The sequence below is a fragment of the Heloderma suspectum genome, chromosome 2, assembly GCF_057233095.1.
Source record: "Heloderma suspectum isolate Gila_16-S chromosome 2, 16-S_ref, whole genome shotgun sequence".
NCBI classification, from domain to species: Eukaryota; Metazoa; Chordata; class Lepidosauria; order Squamata; family Helodermatidae; genus Heloderma; species Heloderma suspectum.
Window position 1 is genome coordinate 364329274 of NC_139459.1, and position 20292 is coordinate 364349565.

At 49.0% G+C, this 20292-nt stretch overlaps 1 protein-coding gene across 5 annotated transcripts in view; it reads left to right on the forward strand.

Annotated features, from left to right (window-relative positions):
- Positions 1 to 20292, forward strand: part of LOC146355741 (uncharacterized) — a 40775-nt gene that overhangs the window by 10705 nt on the left and 9778 nt on the right. For 2 of the 5 annotated variants that reach the window (XM_084830803.1, XM_084830805.1), the window contains exons 4-7: positions 9052 to 9165; positions 12117 to 12803; positions 14866 to 15507; positions 19034 to 19240. In XM_084830803.1, coding sequence (XP_084686929.1) covers positions 9052 to 9165; positions 12117 to 12803; positions 14866 to 15507; positions 19034 to 19240 — 1650 coding nt within the window. Of the gene's footprint in view, positions 1 to 9051; positions 9166 to 12116; positions 12804 to 14865; positions 19241 to 20292 lie in introns of those variants that run through there. The other 3 variants (XM_084830804.1, XM_084830806.1, XM_084830807.1) reach the window with 2 other exon arrangements.

Sequence of the window (20292 nt, forward strand, 5' to 3'; positions counted from 1 at the left end):
TCTGATCCAGCAGGGCTCTTCCTATGATCTCAATTATCCCCCCGCCCCCGTCTTAAAAGTCTATAGGTGAATTTCTACAGAATCTTGCTTATTGGATGCATGGATTCACATAGGCAGAACCGTGTGCGTTCTCACTGCGCAAGTGTAGATTTTAGCTTTAGACAAAGAATCCAGGCATCCTAAGAAACTCTGCTTCAGTAAAAAATACCATCAATTTTGGCCATTAAGGTTGAAAAAAATCATGTGGCTTGGGAGGGGGCTTCAAAGACTGGCAGACCATAATAAACTATACAGAGCAGGTGGGACCTGCAACAAAATGTTGCAGTATGGAATGCTGCTGTTCAGGATTCCAGAGACTCCATTCCCGCCCCCTGTGTTACCCATTTTTTCCCTGGCCACTGAACACGCTCATTCAGTGCACCTTATCCTCGCAGGTCATGTGACATCTGTGTTCTTCATCGATCCATGCTAATCCATGTGGACTCGGAACCAGGGAGAATTGCATAGTCCACCGCAAACAGTATGGTCCAAGCTGTGCAAACTCTGTACAACATGGTAGCTTGAGGAAGAGGGCATAGCTCTGTGTGACAGGCTGAATCTACACATGCAGCACAATGAGGTGGTAGAACCCTGAAGTAGTTAGTACACCAGACTGCACCGCTTCAGACTAAGATGGGGGATACCACTTTAGAATATCCCCCCCTGCCCCCCCGTCTGATTAAAATACACACACACCCAAAATTCCTTGCAAATTGAAAACTAGCACATCAGGGAGAGAGGATCTACCACTCTCTGTGCTTGCTTTGTATTGGCAAGGATGGTTGTTGTTTTTTCTTTAGCATAGGGGAGCATTAAAATATGCGATTGCTCAGCTGCAATCTGGTGCAGTCCATTCAATCCGCTTATTTTCCTGCACCTGTCGACCAAGGTCTGGGGGACGTGCTTTGCATGTAGGAGGCTGCAGGTTTAGGCCCAGGCAACTCCAGTTTAAAATAGGCCCAGGGTAAGTCACAGGGCTGGGAAAGATTCACCTGGCAATTACAGTAGGTACACATGGATCCTGCAGCAAAATGTTGCAGTGAATCCTCACCCGTGTTCCTGTTCAGGGTTCGAGGCGGCCACTATGCCCTCCTTCAGGGTACTTACTGTAAGCTCTATGGGGCTGAAGCAAGAGGGCCAATTCATTCCTCTACCCCCCGCACACATGCACACACTCTTCTGTTTTTTCATTTCCAATAGACACTCAACATTGGACTTTTTATTTATTTTTAATTTTTGTACTTCTGTAAAACTTGCTGTTCCCCTGAGCAAGGTGATACCTCCCTCTTGTTTCTCCGTGGGCCCGTTTGCGCTCTAATCCTGTTGGCACTCACCACCCGAGTTTGCTGTTAGAGGGAGTAACGCTGGGATGGGTGGACTATTGACCTAACCTGGTCTAATCCAGCGCTTCTCTATTTTTAAGGCAGGGTCCCCTTAGCCCATGTTGGAGTATACACTTTACACAGTAAAGGTGTATGCTTTATTTCCTTTTATCTAAGGACTGGGGGGTAAACCCTGCTTGAATCCTTGGAAGGAACAGAGGTTACATCTAGTTTTACCCTGAGCCTTTGGTGCTTGATGCCCTCTTTTAACTGAGAGGCTCCTTTGTTCTCATGGAATGTTGACTGAGGTTTACAATCTTGCTTTTATATTTAAAATTTAATTTATTTTTATAAACAGAGAGACATGGCCAGCATAAGCATGTTTTCAGTCCCTTGCTTACAGTCACGTCTAGTTTGGCACTTAGGTCTTGCAATGCTGCAGATGTGGTAGGTAGGTAAATATGTGCCACTTCAGACTGGGGGAGTGAGAGGTGGAGGGAATGCTAACATGATTAGCTTTCCCTCCAACGGAGGACTGCGCCTCCATTGCAAGAGAAAAAGTCCCTGTGCACAGAAAACTAGTGTATTGACAAGAATCGGGGAATGATAGAATTGGAGGGGATCTTGGAGGTTATTTAGTCCAACTCCCCTGTTTAGAGCAAAGTCTTACAACTACAGCAGGATGAGCAACTTCAGGAGGTCCAGGGGGCATTTTCACACAGACACACACCCTGTGGGCCGCAGTCTTGAGGGGCATTCCAAAACCAATTGTAAAAAAAAGTAACATTGGGAGGGGATTTACAAACCAAAATGGCATCTCTAGAACTACGGAGTGCCAAAATGGTCAAATTTAGCTTACTTGCAAGCTAAATTTGACCCTGTTGGTACTCCATATTGCTGCAGACACCATTTCCCCCAAAAAATGTTTTTTAAAAACAAAGGGCGCCTTGTGAATTCCAGGGGCTGTATGAGACTCACAGACCACCCCTGAACTACTGCATCCCCAACAGATAGCTGCCCAGCCTCGGCTTAAATGCCTGGGGCAAAGGAGAGCCCGCCACCTCCTGAGGTCGCCTGTTCTGCCATTCAACAGCTCTTACCCTCAAAACGTTTCTCCTTAATGTTTAGCCAAAATCTGCCATTTCTGCCCATTGCTTCTAGTGCTGCCCTCTGGAGCAACAGAAAACAAGTCTGGTCCATCGTCTGCGTGACTGCCGTTCAGACATTTGAAGACCACTATCACATCTCCCCTTAACCCTCTCTTTGCCAGGCTAAACATACCCAGCTCTTTCAACCATCCCTCATAGGATGTGGTTTCCAGACCCCATCACCATCCTGGTCATCCTCCTCTGCACATGCTCCAGCTTCCCGATGAATTTCTTCTAATATGGTGCCCAGAACGGGACACAGCGCTCTGCATGCGGCCCAACCAGTGCATAGTTGAATCCTGAGCTTTTCCCCTGATACGCTTCTGTTTTAGATGCTGGGTGTTTTTTTTAAAGGGACATGTATTCAGTTGAGCCCTTCTCCCCTGCAGCGTGAAGTGGTACCGTCAAGACAAAGGTTTATCATGTCCTTTTCTGTTTTGTAACAATTAAATCTAAACATCCATTCCTCCCCCAGCCCCTGCTGTTTGTTTGGCACTTGACAATAAACTTTATATATGCTTAGGGGAGCCTTCCCCGGATGTGTTGGACTATAACTCCCACTGTCTCCAGCCAGCACAGCCTATTATTAGTATTAGTATTATTTTAAAGTTGTACTCTTCAACAGATACAGATGTCAAAGTGGGTTCCAACAGAATAACATAGAACTATGTCCAGTTTTGGGTGTCACATTTTGAAGGAAAGTAGAGTAGCCGTCCTGATGAGTTGGACTACAACTCCATTTACCCCAAGCCAGGATGGCCTGTGGCCATGCTGGCTGGGGATGATGGGAGCTGCAACGTGATATACCTGGAGGGCACCAGGTTGAGGCAGTCTGCCCTAGGAAAATGAACATTCCCCCCTTCTCCACTGTGTTGTAGCAGAGTTAGCAGGGTGTGTCTGCATAGGTACATTTGTGGGCCTATTATGCAAAAGCACCCTCGCTGTGACAACATCTTCCGCTAGCCAATACGCAAAACCGAATGGGGGTGGCTCCTGTTTGTAAGAGCAGGGCAAATATTGGAGAAAGCAAAACAACTGGAAATGTATAATCAAAAACAACCCTTTTTATTCTGACCTTACAATCTCACTATTTCGTTTTTATCTCTCCTTATCCACCCCACCCCTCTTTAGTCTGTGCGTTAGGCAACTCTGAGTCCCATTCCCCTTTGAGTCCCATTCACAGCCATCATTCCCATAGTTAAATATGAAATTCACTTCCGCAAGATGTAGTGATGGACACCATCATGGTTGGCTTTAAAAGGGGCTTGGACAAATTCCTGGAGGACAATGCTATCACTGGCTACAAGTCCTGATGACTATATGCTACCTCCAGTATCAGAGGCACTATGCCTATGCATCCCAGTTGCTGGGAAACATGGACAGGAGGGTGCTGTTCCACTCATGTCCTGCTTGTGGGTTTCCTGTGGGCAGCTGGTTGGCCACTGTGTGAACAGAATGCTGGACTAGATGGACCTTAGTCTGATCCAGCAGGGCTTTCCTTAGGTTCTTCTGAAGTCATGTCTGGCAAAGTGGTTCTGTTGTAATCTATGAAAACTCAGAAAACACACGACGCTTCTCAACCTTTAAGGCCGGGCTGGGGAACCTCCAGATGTTGTTGGGGTCCAACTCCCATCAGCCCCAGACAGAATGGGATAATCAGAGCTGTAGTCCAACATCAACTGGAGGGCCACCCGATCCCTGCCTCTGCTTTAAGGTTCTATAGGATTCTGTGTATGATCTTTGCTGCAGCAGAGCTCTAGGAGCTGTAGCTCAGCGGTAGAGCACTGCTTAGCATGCAGGAGGTCCTGGGTTCAATCCCCAACATCTCCAGGTAGGGCTTAAAGCAGGGGAGACTGGTGGCTCCAATGTCAGTGGGGCGGTGAATCTTCTTTGAGTTTCAGTCAGAACCAGCCAGAACTCTAAAGGAGCTAGCACCTTGGATTGCTCCTTTAGAGTTCTGATTGGAACCCTAGGTGGATGTCCGGCTGGGTCCAGGAGGTTGTAAATTCCTCCTTGAGAGAGGGAGTGGTGCCTGCCGCTTTAAAAGAGGCAGTAATTAGACCACTCCTGAAAAAGCCTAACCTGGACCCAGAGGATGTTAACAATTATAGGCCAGTGGCCAACGTCCCCTTCCTGGGCAAGGTGCTTGAGCAGGTGGTTGTAGGACAGCTCCAGGCACTCTTGAATGAAACGGATTATCTAGATCCATTTCAATCGGGCTTCAGGCCTGGTTTTGGAATGGAAACTGCCTTGGTCGCCCTGTGGGATGACCTCTGCCGGGAGAGGGACAGGGGGAGTGCGACCCTGTTGATTCTCCTGGACCTCTCAGCGGCTTTCGATACCATCGACCATGGTATCCTTCTGGATAGGTTGTCTGGGTTAGGAGTTGGAGGCACTGCACTGCAGTGGTTCCGCTCCTACTTGGGTGGCCGATTCCAGAAGGTGGTGCTGGGGGATTATTGCTCTGTGCCATGGCAATTGTGCCATGGGGTTCCACAGGGCTCTATTTTATCCCCCATGCTGTTTAACATCTTCATGAAACCGCTGGGGGAGGTTATCCGGAGGTGTGGGCTGAGGTGCCATCAATATGCAGATGACACCCAGCTCTACCTCTCTTTCTCATCAAAACCAGGTGAGGCAGTGGCTGTTCTGAATCAGTGCCTGGGCACGGTAATGGACTGGATGAGGGCCAATAAACTGAAACTCAATCCAGACAAGACGGAGGTACTGTTAGTGGGTGGTTCGTCTGCCCTGCTAGGTGATATTCAAGCTGTTCTGGAGGGGGTTGCACTCCCCCTAAAGGATCAGGTTCGTAGTTTGGGGGTGCTCTTGGATCCAGAACTGTCACTTGAGGCACAGGTGAACTCAGTGGCACGGAGCACTTTTTATCAGCTTCGGCTGGTATACCAACTACGCCCTTATCTGTACAGAGATAGCGTAGCTACAGTTATGCATGCTCTGATAACTTCTCGTCTGGATTACTGCAATGCGTTATACGTGGGGCTGCCTTTGAAAACGGTCCGGAACTTCAGCTGGTCCAAAATAGGGCAGCAAGATTGTTAACAGGGACTGGCCTGCGAGCTCATATTACGCCAGTACTTTTCCAGCTGCAGTGGCTGCCAGTCCATTTCCAGGCCCGATTCAAAGTGCTGGTGTTAACATTCAAAGCCCTTAACGGCTTGGGGCCAGGTTACCTGAAGGATCGCCTCCTCCCATATGTGCCTGCCCGGACCTTAAGATCATCATCAGCGGCCCTTCTCCGTGAGCCCCTGCCAAAGGAAGTGAGGCGGGTGGCTACTAGGAGGAGGGCTTTTTCTGTTGTGGCACCCCGGCTCTGGAATGAGCTCCCTAGTGAGGTTCGCCTGGCACCTACATTGTATTCTTTTTGGCGCCAGGTGAAGACCTTTTTATTTCCCAGGCATTTTAGCATTTTAGCTTTCTAAATTTTTATCTTTGCTGTTTTAAATCTGTATTTTAAACTCCTGCACTGCTGCTAGGTTTTATTGTGGTTGTATTGTTATATTGTGGTTTTAATGTTCTATATATTTTAAATTGTTTTATTGTGTGTTGTTTGGTTTTAATTTTTGTGAACCGCCCAGAGAGCTTCGGCTATTGGGCGGTATAGAAATGAAATAAATAAATAAAAATGGGAGCCACCAGCCTCCACTTGCTTGAAGTACCCCTATCTGAGACCCTAGAGTGCCGCTGCCAGTCTGAGTAGACAATACTGAAGTAGGGGGCCCATTGGTCTCACTTGGCATAGGGCAATGTCCTCTTAAATTCCAGAGGCATAAAACCACGTTGGCCTGTTGTGACAAAAACAACAAGGGAGTCTTCAGGTATCTTAAAATGCCACAATAGATTTAGTAATCTTCAAGGTGCCACCAGCAGGGCAGGCATCAGCTCTCAGGCAGCTACCAGGCCTCAGCACCCTGGCACGGGCCATGGCTGATGCCTACCCTGGGTTCTCCTCTAATCTGTCTTCCTGGTGCTCAGAGCAGCACCAGGCAGCTGAGTCAGGCAGCCATTTTAATTTCCAACAATGCCCCTGACACAGCCTTGCTGTGGAGCACAGTGAGAAATTAAAATGGCGCCCCTCAGCCACCCAACATGGCTGCTTCTGCCGCCCACCACCACGGCCTGGTAAGTCCACTGGGGCCCACCAGCCAAGGAGCCCCATCCCCAGAGTATAGAATCATAGAATAGTAGGGTGGGAAGGGGCCTACAAGGCCATCGACTCGAACCCCCTGTTCAATGCAGGAATCCAAGTCAGAGCATCCCTGACAGATGGCTGCCCAGCCTCGTCTTGAATGCCTCCAGTGTGGCAGAGCCCACCACCTCCCTAGGGAATGGGTTCCATTGTCGTATTGCTCTAACAGTCAGGAAGTTTTTCCTGACATTCAGCCGGAATCTGGCTTCCTGTCACTTGAGCCCATTATTCCATGTCCTGCACTCTGGGATGATGGAGAAGAGGTCCTGGCCTTCCTCTCTGTGACAACCTTTCAAGTACTTGAAGAGCGCTATCCTATCTCGCCTCCGTCTTCTCAAGGCTAAACATGCCCAGTTCTTTCAGTCTCTCTTCATAGGGCTTTGTTTCCAGTCCCCTGATCATCTTTGTTGCCCTCCTCTGAACCCTCTCCAGCTTGTCTGCATCCTTCTTAAAGTGTGGTGCCCAGAACTGGACACAGTACTCCAGATGAGGCCTAACCAGTGCTGAGTAGAGGGGCACTAGTACTTCCCGGGATTTGGAAGCTATGCTTCTATTAATGCAGCCCAAAAGAGCATTTGCCTTTTTTGCAGCCACATCACAATGTTGGCTCATATTCAGCTTGTGATCGACAACAATTCCAAGATCCTTCTCGCTTGTGGTGTTGTTGAGCCACATATCCCCCATCTTGTCACTGTGCATTTGGTTTCTTTTTCCTAGGTGCAGAACTTGGCAATTAATCCCTGTTAAGTGTCATTCTGTTGTTTTGTCCAGTCTATCAAGGTCACTTTGAATTTTGTTTCTGTCTTCCCAAGTATTGGCTATCCAGCCCAATTTTGTGTCATCTGCGGATATGATCAGCATTCCCTGCACCTCCTCCTCCAAGTCATTAATAAAAATGTTGAAGAGCACTGGGCCCAGGACTGAGCCCTGCGGTACCCCGCTCGTTACCACTCCCCAGCTTGAGAAGTACACTTTGCCCAGGGCCCCCCTCAAAGCTGGAAGCAGCCCTGGCCACACGACTCTTTCTTGTCTTCTAGTCTTATGTGTATGATCCTTCTAAAGCAGGGCTGGAAAACCTCTTTCAGCCTGAGGGCTGAATTCAGTTTCAGAAAAGCTCTCAGGGGCCACATTGCAGTGGTGGGCAGAGTCAAAGGCAAAAGAGGCAGCACCAGAACACCAGCATATTTTAGCTTAAAGCTCCTACTGCCAGTAACGAAGCCTTAGGAGAGGCGTTTCAACCTTTTAGAATTAGGAAATAAACTGCACAAAAGCTGGGATACCACCAAACAGTCGGTGGTCAGAGGGAAATGGGTGGGCCAGATTGGGACCCCAGTCCTGAGGTTCTGCACCGCTGTCTAAAGTGTCTGACTAATACTGAAATCCTGGGTTCCAATCTCCACTCAGCCATGAAGCTTCCCTGGGTGACTTTCGGCTAGTCACTCTCTCCCCAAAGCTAGCCTACCTCACAAGGCGGTTGTGAGGTTAAAAGGGGCAAAGCACATATGCCATTTTCAGCTCTTTCAAGGAAAAGAGGGATATAAAGACTAAATTCTAAAATCCTAGTGGCCTCCTGTCACATCTCCCAGGAAACAAACTGCTTCTTGGGAAAGTGCTTTAATAATACTTCATTGTTTTTGCAACATGTGTCAGGTATTCTAAAGTTCTCCATCTAGGTTATAGCAGTAATCCTTGATAGGGAAACCTGTAAAGGCAGGTCAGTACGATTATCCCAGAGGACTAGAGTCAATGGGTGGGAATTTCAAGGAAGCAGTTAGGAGAAACTTCCTAATGGTGGGAGCTGTTCAGCAGTGGAATGGACTGCCCTGGGCTGTGTTGGACTCCTTTTGGCTGGATGCCCTTAAGCAGAGGCTGGATGCCCATCTGTCATTGACTAGATGACCTCTTAAGAACCCTTTCAATTCCATGATTCGTTTTTGGCAGTTCTCTGTGATGTTGTAGTGGGAGAGGAGCCTTGAGGAGCCTTGGTTTGAGAGACTTAGGGTATAATCCTATGCATGTTTAGACAGAAAAAAGGGCCTACAACTCCCAGCATGGCTAGCTGGGGAATGCTGGTAGGCCTTTTTTCTGTCGAAACATGCATAGGATTCTGCCCTAACATGGACGACTAACTGGAAGTTTTCTCCATACTTGGACATGCTTACACTGTTAAGGACTTTTCATCTGCATGTTATTAAACAATGTTTTCCTGCAAAAATGTCTGAGGAGAAATTCACTGAACAAAACATTCTGAAATGTGTCAGCACTCCTATGGATTGCAGTCAGGTTTTTGTTTCATGGACTTCTTAAATCTTCCCTTTTGTGTGTGCCCTAGCCATTCCGATTCCTAAACCTGAGTTGATCTCCCGGCTGGAACGTGGGGAGGAGCCATGGATCCCAAATCCTCAGGTGACAGAGGACAAGAAGACCCCTGTGAACATTTGCGAAGGTGAGAGCAGAATTGCAGTGGCCTTGTGAATCAAAGCAAACTGCTTCCGTTTCCATGTAAGCCATGGGGTGGGGAAACTGTGGCCCTCCAGAGCTTGTGGGGCATGATGGGAGCTGGAGTCCAGCAACATCTGGAGTGTGAAAGCTACCCCACCCTAATATAAGCCCTCATCACTTGATTCAGGCTTCCTGTTTCCTGTTGAACCTGACAGTTTGGGGGCTGAACAGTGCCAGGGAGTTCAGGAATACAGGGGACAGACTGCTTCCCCCTTTCTACATTCTGGTCCTTTACCCAAAATGGCAGCTTTCAAATAGGAATAGGGTGTGACTTGGTTTGCACGATATGGCAGCCCATCGTGAGTTAATTAACCCCTGAGGAGCTGTGGCACATGCATTATGAATATGTAACCCCGGACTGAGGGTTGTCGTGTTGTGTTAACCTGGCCAGCAGGGATTATTTAAAGGTTAAAGAACATTCACATAAGGTACAACCTGACAATCCCTGACAGCAACAACACCCCCGCACCCCGGTCAGGGGTTGTATATTCATAGTGGCAGCCAGCACGCACTCTGGCTCCTCAAGGGTTAATTAACCCAGAATGGGCTGTTGTGTCATGTGAACCGGCCCAGTGAGATCAGAAATCAATCTTGGGGAGGAAACTGTTGGGCATAAAGCATTTGAAAGGGGAGAATTAGATACAGGAAGGCCTAGACCTGGGTTTTCCAATGTGGTCACCACTGTGGGATCCACTGCGGATGCCTCTTTTTTAGATGTTGTAATTAAAAAAAAATTAACTGGGAGGCTGATGTGCTGCAAAGCAACGCACCCGTCTCTAGTACCATCTTGATATCCAAGAATGCCTCTGGGCCCCAGGTGACATTCTTGGCCAAGTTACTTGTTTCTGAGCCTCATCAGTTGCTGCAGAAAATCTGTGGGTTCATCAGAAAAGTGGTTTTGTGACCCTACCTCTGCCTTGTACTTAGGTTCTTAGGCAAGTTACTTTTATCCTCACCAGTTTTCCTTCTAGGAAATGGATGTTTTGTGACTGGCTACTCCCAGCATGGCAGCCATTTTGTGAATGGCCATCTCCCCCACCCCGACTCCCATGGAGCCATTTTGTGAGAGTGCCCACAACACAGTAAAAAGTCCAAATGTGTCCACCAACCACAAAAGTTTGGGGAATCCTGCCTTACACACACACTCGCGCTCTCTCTCTCTCTCTCTCTCTCCTCTTGCCTTCTGATTTCCCCCGCAGAAGACCACTCTCCAGAGGATTGTTGGAAAAACGTGGGCCCACATAGTCCTGCCCTAGTTGTGCTAGAACAACAAGTTCAACCACAGTTGTTGCAGGTCCCTGCCCCAAAGAATTTATAATCTCAGAGTAGATTAGGAATTTGGGCATGAAAGAAAAGCAACTGGTGGAGGGGAGGGAGACACAAAGGTAACATTTGAGGGATGAGGACTCAGTGGTGAGGCGGAAAGCCTCACAGCAGAGGTGGGGTTTGTGCTGGGTGTTTCCCGGGACTTATATTTGTGTATACAGTCCCACGTCTTACAGACTTATATTTGTGTATACAGTCCCACGTCTTACATTCCTCCTTCCCAAATGGCAGGCTTGTTGTTGGGGGGTTTGCCTTACCATTACTGAAGAGTGTGTGGGGAGGGGGTGACAACCCCATCTTAGGGAGCCTCTGAAGCTTCCAAAGGATTGCACCAGAGCATGCCTAGGATCCTTAAAGGGGGGGACAATAAACCCGCAGCAGCTCTCTGAATTCCAGTGGGCTCCTAATGGATGCAACTGGAAAGGGTGTTTTAGTAGCCATGGTCATGCTAATGAGGGGCAGGAGGTGACCAGCACACATTGAAATGCATGAGCTACCCCTGCAGATTCCTCCACTGGGGATTATGCAAAGGAGGGAGAAGATAGAGTTGTAGTAGTTTGCATGCCAAGCACAATTCCTTCTTATTTCCTTAAAGAAGAAAGCTGGCAATGTGTGTGCGCGCTTGCATGCAGAATTTAGAGTTTTACATGTTTGTATTAATGTACAGAGCGGCAGTGTGGTGTGGGGCTCAAGAGTCACATTTCCCAAGCTTTTGGTAGCAGAGGGACATTATACACACACGCGCACACACACACACACACACACCCCGAATTTAAACTGGAGGCACATTTCGTTCTGGCCACTGTGAAAAGGGCTGTTTCTGTCTCAAGCTTGTTGAAAGGGGAACGATTCATTCAAACATATGACGGGCAGCCTCTTCTTGTGGGCGGGTAATTACGACACATCTCTGTACCGGATATTCCCTTCACACCTGATGCAAGGTTGCCACAGGATGACATGCGTGCGCCCACCGATTCTGCAGAGACTAATCAGGAGGAGGCCAGTCCGGAGAAGCGACTCAGTGAAGGGTGGGTGGTTGTGCGGCGTGTCTTTATTGGGAGAGATGAAATGTTCCCATCGCACACCTGACGCGCAGGTCCAGAAGAACTAGTATTTATTATTATTTATTTAAAGTATTTTTTTAATCTCATTCCTCAGCCAAAAAGACTCCAAAAGAGGCTTACGTATAATCAATTAAACAAGACAATTCCTGCCTGCAGGCTTGCAATCTAAAAAGACACAGCGCCCAAGAAATGGGGAGGGAAGAGGGGGGAAAGTAAGTATTTCAGCAGGGCTGGTGGGATGGTTCGGCCTCCCCCTCTCATCTCCCTCTGCTCAGCCTGCTGGAACGGCTGCTGGTGGTGACAGTGGAGGGAGGAGCAGCCTTCGTGGGGGTCATCTTCAACAGGGCTGGTTTTATTTGTTGTGAATCACCCAGAGAGCTTCAGCTATTGGGTGGTGTGGAAAGATAATAAATACATAAATAAAGAAGTCCAGAGCAGGGACTCGTACAGGGTCTTTCTTCCAGGCCCCCTCTCTCACATTATCCCCCCTCCCTGTCTCCTGCAGGGAACGACATTCCTTTGACGTCTCCCTCTATCCCAGCAAGTGAGGTGATAGTGAGGGAGATCAAGGAAGAGATTACTGAACCTGACATCTCGGATCGGGCGGAACCCCAGTGGACGTTTCTGGGAGCGCCCCCGGGAAACACCCCCGTGGACTCCGGGGCCCGGTGCGGATTGCAGAGACAATGGGAAATGCAGCCAGGGACTGTGTGGCGAGAGCCCTCCAGGCACGTGCGGGCCGCGAATTCGAAGCGGAGCATGTTCCACGTGGGGCGCAAAAAGCTCATGTGCCCCGAATGCGACCGGTGGTTCCACTGCAAGTCCGAGTTTTTGCTGCACTGGAGGACTCACACAGGGGAGAAGCCCTACGAGTGCCTCGCCTGCGGGAAGCGCTTCATCCAGAGCTCCCACCTGAGTGCCCACCGGCGCATCCACACAGGGGAGAAGCCCTACGAGTGTCCCAAGTGCGGGAGGAGCTTCAACCGCCGCTCCACCCTCACCGAGCACCTGAGGATCCACACGGGGGAGAAGCCGTACAAGTGCCTGCAGTGTGGGGAGAGCTTCCGCTGGCGGCCCTACCTGACCAAGCACCAGAGGGTCCACATGGGAAATGCCGGCTATAAAAGTCTTGACAACGGGGAAGCCATGTTCGAGGGCTCGTCCCTTGCCGAGCAGCAGGGAATCCATACGGGTGAGGACGTTTTAATTCCTTTCTTTTTAACATCGCTGTCACTAATTTGGGCTGTGATTTTTATTCAGTTCATCGATTAATCGACTGTGGAATTTATGATCGATTGAAAGAGTGTCCCCAATTAATCAGGCAGCAAACTTTAAAAAAAATGATTGAGTATTTGTAACACAAATGCTTACAGATTGGTGGGTGGTGGGCATCTGTGTGTGTGTGTATATATATAATTTATATCCTAACTCTTTTCCTCTTGCAAGGAACCCAAGATGGGTTACATAGTCCCACTCCTCTCCATTTTATCCTCACAACAACCCTGTGAGGTAGGTTAGGCTGAGAGTCAGTGACTGGCCCAAAGTCACCCAGTGAGATTCACGGCCAGGTGGGGACTAGAACCCGGTTCTCCTGGGTCCCAGTCCAACACTCTAACCACTACACTACACTGGCTCTTCTCTCTCTTTCTTTCTCTCTCTCTCTCTCTCATACAGGAGAGAATGTCTCTTCTAAAATGAGCCTGCTATAAAATGTAATGTAGATACATACAAATCAATGGGTGGCAGGCATCTTCTTAGCATTCCTCTTTTCTCTAACAAGGTAAAGGAATGCCTCTTCTTAGATGGTGCCTGCTATGTATGTGTGCAGCATCTAAAAATGAAGACAAAAGGCCATAAAGCAGAGAGGCAGAATCTCAGGCTCAGGCCCAAATCTGGCCAACCTTGGATCCAATTCTGACCTTGCAGGTTTTCTTCTCCTGGCCCACCCCCTTTCCCCTGACTGCTGATCTTTTGGTGGTTTCCCAGCTTTCGTACAGATTTTTTCTAAAAGGTTGATTCTAGAATTTACTGGTGTATCTCCAAATGACCTGCACTAGGTCCATCCAATCATTTACCCCAGTATTGTCTAGTGTGACTGATGGCAACTCTCCAGAGATATAAACTATTTATTAATTTATTCTTAATTTATGTATTTAGTACATTTCTGATTCGCCCAATAACTAATGTACCCTGGGTGGATTACAACCAATTAAAAGCTACAATGCCATTTTAAAACACAGGTAAAAATATAAAATACAATACAGATATTTAAAAAGTATAAAATACAATATAATGCAAAACAATAAACAGCACAGGAATCGATAAAACAGCCATAATAACCTAGGAGTAGGCCTCTGAAATGCCTGGGAGAAAAGAAAGGTCTTTGCCTGCCTCCAAAAAGACAAAAATGTAGCTGTCAGGCAACCCACTTTGGGAGTTTATTCCATAAGTGGGGTGCCACCACTGAGAAGGCCCTCTCTCGCCTAGCTTCCTTTGGTGGGGGCACCCAGAGGAGAATCCCTGAAGATGACCTAAGGGTCCGAGCAGGTACATGCGGGAGGAGATGCACCTTTATTGGCCCTCCCTGCCTGCTCACCTAGCAGCATTCTTCACTCACCACAGGCAACCAGGTATAGTTATTTACAAGCTCGGATTCAAGGCAGGAACCACTGACCTTCCACCCACCCCTGACTTAGAGAGCCGCTGCCAATGACAAGAGACCATGCTGGCTAGTTGAACTGATAGTCTGCTTCAGTTTTGCATGCTGAACATCTCAAGTCCAGTCCCTGTTGTCTGCAATTAAAAGGATATCAGGTAAGCAGTTTGCAAAAGACCCATGTCTGCCTAAATCTTTGAGAGCTGTTGCCAGTCAGAGTAGGTAAGTGAGCTAGGTAAACCAAAGACCTGGCTAACATCTGTAAGTTCTTCTTTTATTTCTTTTAGGCAAAGAATGCTAATTAGGGCAGGCAGCTAGGAAAAATGTTGGAGGTGGGAATATAGGAACCGAAGAAGCTGCCTTATGCTGAGCCAGACCATGGGTCCATTTAGCCTGGCATTGTCGACACTGACTGGCAGCAGCTCTCCAGGGTTTCAGGCAGGATTCCTTTCCCAGCCCTACCTGGAGATGCCAGGGATCGAACCAGGGACCTTCTGCATACAAAGCAGGGGCTCGACCACTGAGCTACAGCCCCTCCAAAGAGAGCCAGTGTCTTCTCTAGTCTTATTGCATGGTATTCTCTCTCGCTCTTCCCCAGCAGGTGGTGCCATGGGGAGCGGAAACGCAGCAGGCAATCCCCAGCACGCAGCCTCCGAGTCAGCAGAGCAGCATGGCAGGGTAACGCCTCCCCCTGAGGCATCCGACACCAGGCAGGGCTTGGCGGGTCGGCTGCCAGAGAGGCCGATAAAGACTGAAGCAGAGCCCCTCCCTGAAGGGAACGACGTCACCGACGTCAGTCAGATCAAGATCGTTCAGGTAGAGAAGAAGCACGCCTGCCACGAGTGCGGCAAAGCCTTCCAGTACAAGTTCGAATTGGTGAAGCATCACCGGACCCACACGGGGGAGAAGCCGTTCGAATGCCTGGCGTGCGGGAAGCGCTTCTTCCAGAGCACCCACCTCAATGCGCACCTGCGCATCCACACGGGGGAGAAGCCCTACGAGTGCCCCAAGTGCGGGAGGAGCTTCAACCGCCGCTCCACCCTCACCGAGCACCTGAGGATCCACACGGGGGAGAAGCCGTACAAGTGCCTGCAGTGTGGGGAGAGCTTCCGCTGGCGGCCCTACCTGACCAAGCACCAGAGGGTCCACATGGGGGAGAACGCTTACAAGTATTTCGACAACGGGGAAAGCCTCTACGACAGCTCCTCCTTTCCGGAGCATCAGGAGGGAATCCATCCAGGTGGGGGGAAAACAGCAGCCGCAGTCGAGGGAGCCCCTAGCTCGACCATAGGCCACGTGCTGTGCGTGCGGAAGGGTTCGATGTGTTGGTAGGCCCAGAATTCAGCCGCTTCTTTTTTTAAAAGCAAGTTCCTAGTCCCTATGACAGCAGCAGGGAATCTGTCAGCCACACATAGCCCTCAGTCGCTCTCTCTGCGACCTGCGGAACCTCCAGGTGCGCCGCCCACTTTTCACAGTCGCCCTGCTGATCAGCCATCAGCTGGGCAGTGGGGAGAAATAGCAAACTTGGGGAGGGTCGCTGGTCGAAGAGGGAGGCTATAACCTTGCCCCTCCGCTCAGCGATCCTGCTCAAGATGGTCATTTCCTGACTGCTATAACTGTGTGTGCATGAGAGTCTGTGTTTGAGTTTGCGTGCATACACTTGAGAGTGTGTGTACACGTTTGAAAGTGTGTGTGTTTGAGAGTGTGTATGTGCTTGTGTGTTTGAAAGAGTGCGTGTGAGTGTGCGCGTGTTCATATGTGAATGAGTGTGTGTTGTATGCACACCTTGGTGCATGCAGACGTGCAGGTGTGGCCCCCAACGTGCCGCCCATTACCACATGCTGCCCTTGGAGGCAAAAAGGTGTCCCACCTCGGCCATGCTTTATTTAAATAGCACCATCTATATACCTAGCATTTTACCAAGAATGAGAGGATAGGTCTCTGCCCTAAGGGCTTACCAGCTAACGTTTGACACAGGGGCGATGGCAGAGGAAGGGGAGCGAAATGGAGGCAGAGGTAAACAGGAAGACTGGGCACTTCTATCAGCGGCACGTGCAGTGTGGACAGTGTGTGCGGAAATCTCAGAAATCAGAGCAGGTGGCTGAACGGATGTCTGGGTGGTAGCTCTGGGGCCTCTGTGCTCTATATATCTCCTTGAGTTTCCCTATGAATAGCAAAACCAGAATAAGTAATGCAAAATAGTTAAAATAACTTTTAGATGGATCAGTTGGAGCATCATCATTATTATTTTATTAAACACAGTCAACCCAGACTATTGATTTATAAATATTTATTATCAATATTTATATCAATATATTTATACAAATATACATATTTATTATTGGACCTAAAAGCACAACAAACCTCAACGCAAGAAGGGAGGGCACCAAACGCAGGAACAAAAGAGGAGACTTCAAAGGAGCACAGAAAACCCATTTATTTGCCCAATGTTTGTGCAGTAAACTCTTCCTTGGAAGCCCCCCCGCCCCCCTTCTGTTTTTTCAAAGAGAAACCAACAACATCTCAGAATAACTGTGTGGGATAGATGCTTCGAGGTTTTGTTTTAAAAGACTGAATCAGGGCCAAAACAGGCATGACTATAACTGTGTGTCTAGCAGCTTTGCCGTTTTCATTTTTGCTGTACAGTGTAGACAGAGGGTCCGATCCAGATCTTAAAAGACCCCTTACCTCCCCCCCCCCCCACAGATCAACAGCCCTGCACCTACTTTAGAGTACAAATGTGGGCGTGCGGGGGAGACATAGCTACTAGACACACATTTAACATCATGTCTGTTTTGGTCCCCAGAAGCCATTGTCAGGTGGTCTCTCGTCATGCCGTTACTGTCAGGTGAGGGGCCCGCCCCTGCTGTCATGTAAGGGGGAGAGCAGGGCCACGCTCATGGGCCCCACCCCAGCTGCCACAGCCTCAACCCCCCCCCCTCCACCCTCCATAAGTTGGGGGAAAGCTTTGGAGCAGGGGGCTACTTTATGAATGTAGCCAGGCTGGCCCAAGACATTTTGCTGCCTGAGGCAAGGGGCAAAATGGTGCCCCCTCCCCATTCCACCTACAGAAGCTGACTGGACTGCCATCTTACTTCAACACTTATGAGGGGATCGTATCCTCCACCACACCTGAGGGCAGCAGTCGAGTTTGGGGGGTGCAACACAAGTCATGTGGCACACACAACTTTGTCTTCCAACGGAGGGGAATGCCTGGGGGGTTCAGATGGCACAGCTGGGGGCCTAGCTGCCATCCTCCAACATTTACCTCCTCAAGCACTTGCCTCACTTGGCCTAACGGTAGGGCCGGCCCTGGTGCATAGGCGCTCCACATAATTGAGAACTCATGTATACGGCAGGCGCCCCACCTCAGACCTCTCACACACCCACATGGCTGGCAGAGGGGTGGAGTGGAGAGGACACGACATGAGGGGCGGGGCCAGCCAGCACAGAGCAGCGCTCCCCCCCTCATGATAATCCCCTGACAGAAGGTCACCCAAATGGGACTCAACTAGAGTCTCCTCTGAGGAAGCATTTTAATTCTTTCACCTCTCCTCCCCTTTTGTTTATTGTGCAGGAGCCATTCCCTATTCTGTCGCCCTCCAGATGTTGAGACTACAAGTCCCATCATTCCCAGGCAGTATGGTCATGCTGCCCGGACATGGTAGGACTGTAACCCAACACATCTGGATAGATGGCAGGCTGCCATCCTGGCTGGAGATTATAGGACTTGTAGTCCAACACTTCTAGAGGGCACCACAGGGGGGAAGGCTGCTGTACAGAATCATCTCTCAGCGCAGTTTCAAATTCTCAAGACTTTCTTGCACTTGTTTGCATTTAACTCAAGACAAAAGAACAGAGAGAACATCATAAGAGCCCTGCTGGATCAGACCCAGAGTCCATCTAGTCCAGCATTCTGTTCACACAGTGGTCGACCAGCTGCTCACAGCAAACCCACAAGCAGGACACAAGGGCAACAGCGCCCTCCCACCCATGTTCCCCAGCAACTGGTGTACACAGGTATACCACCTCAGGTACTGGAGGTAGCACATAGCCATCAGGACTAGTAGCCACTGATTGCCGTCTCCTCCATGAATTTGACCAATCCCCATTTAAAGCCTTCCAAACTGGTGGCCATCACTACACCCTGTGTTAGCGAATTCCATAGTTCAAAGGTGCACTGTGTGAAGAAGTCGTTCCCTTTATCTGTCCTGAACCTCCCACCAATCAGCTTCATGGGATGATTCTAGGTTCTAGTATTATGAGAATGGGAGAAAAATGTCTCCCTCTCCACTTTCTTCGCACCATGCATATATTCGTACACCTCTTATCGTCTGACCTTAAGTCACCTCGTTTCTAAGCTAAACAGTCCCAGCTGTTGTAACCTTCCCTCATAGGGGAGATGCTCCAGCCCCCTGGTCATTTTAGTTGCCCTTTTCTGCACTTTTTCCAGCTCTACAATATCCTTTTTTAGGTGCGGTGACCAGAACTGTACACAGTATTCCAAGTGTGGTCACACCATAGATTTGTTTAAGGGCAGTGTGATGTTGGCAGTTTATTTTGAGGTTTGGGTATGGCATTCTCACTGTTGAAGGGAAAACCGAAAACGGGGGTGGGCGTGGGGGGAGAGATGGAACAGAGTACCCTGAAAGGGGCATGGCTGGCTGGAACCCTGAGCAGGAGCCCTCCACACACTGCAACATTTTGTTGCAGGCCCCACTTGTTACTTCCTATTCTCATGTAATCTCTCTTCTCCTCCTGATTAGAATATTTGGGTTCCACACCCGACATAATCTCCCACATGCAACCGCAGCTACAGCCTTGGGCACCAGGCCCCCAATACTCTGAGGAAAGGAGCAGCTGCAGAGGCGAGAGAACAGTTGAGCCATCTCAGGGACTGTCTGAAGGGGAAGGCATGGAATCTCCTACAGGCCTCACTCCCCCTCCTGATGGGACAGGAGCCTGCGACTCTTGTAAGTTGCTCTTTGTTCCCTCTGCTCAGCCGGAGGCCTGCTTCTCACTACCTGCTGTTAGGGCTGTACCATTTTAGACTTGTGGATTCCTGGTTGACAGGTGGTTGGCCACTGTGTGAACAGAGTGCTGGACTAGACAGACACTTGGTCTGATCCAGCAGGGCTGTTCTTATGGTCTTATAATTGTGGCTGGTGGTGGGGCTCAGGTGAGTGAATGCTCTCCCCAGGGTGGGGTGGGGACAAACTCCCTGCACATAGAAAACTAGTATGTCAAGGATAAGAGTTCTAACCTAGCCTTCCTGGTGTGTTAGCTTTCTATGTGCAAGGAAAGATCTGTGTGGTCACTGAGTGGAGACAGACAGTGTGCCCCACCCTGCGGAATCTCTCAGTGAGGACTGGCCCCATCCAGTTTCAAGAGATGGAGGGTGGAATTTCTACTTAGCCATAATGTCCTCTATAGCAGTGCTTTATTTTCCTCCCATATGAATCAATGGCAGCCATTTCAAACTATATGGGAAAAATTAAACGGGGGGGGGCACTCAGGGACCCCACTGAGGTGGGGGCTAAGCCTGGTGACTATGTTCATCAAGTATCAGACCAGTTCTGATATGCATAGCCCCACCCCTTCATCTGCATAGCCCCCCCTCCAGTTCTTTTTCTTGTTCACCCTTGTGTGCCAGTGTTATGGATTGCCTTTTAAAAATTTTGTGCACACACCTGTCGCCCATTTTAAGATATCTTTGTCAATTAATCAGCTACAACTGATGCAATTAAATGTGTATAAATGTGTATATGATAAAATAATAGTTTAAAAGCAACAACAACATGCAAATACCTACCTGCTTCTCACATATGTGCACACACAAAGGAAAGCTTATGCCTGGATACATTTGTTAGTCTTTAAGGTTCCACAAGACTTGCAGGGGGGTTGCTGCAATAACAGTGGTGGGCAGAAAGTATATCTCCAGAAGTTTTGGCCTACAACTCCCAGCATTCCTGACCATTGACTACGCTCACAGGGGCTTCTAGGAGTTGGTCCAAAACATCTGGAG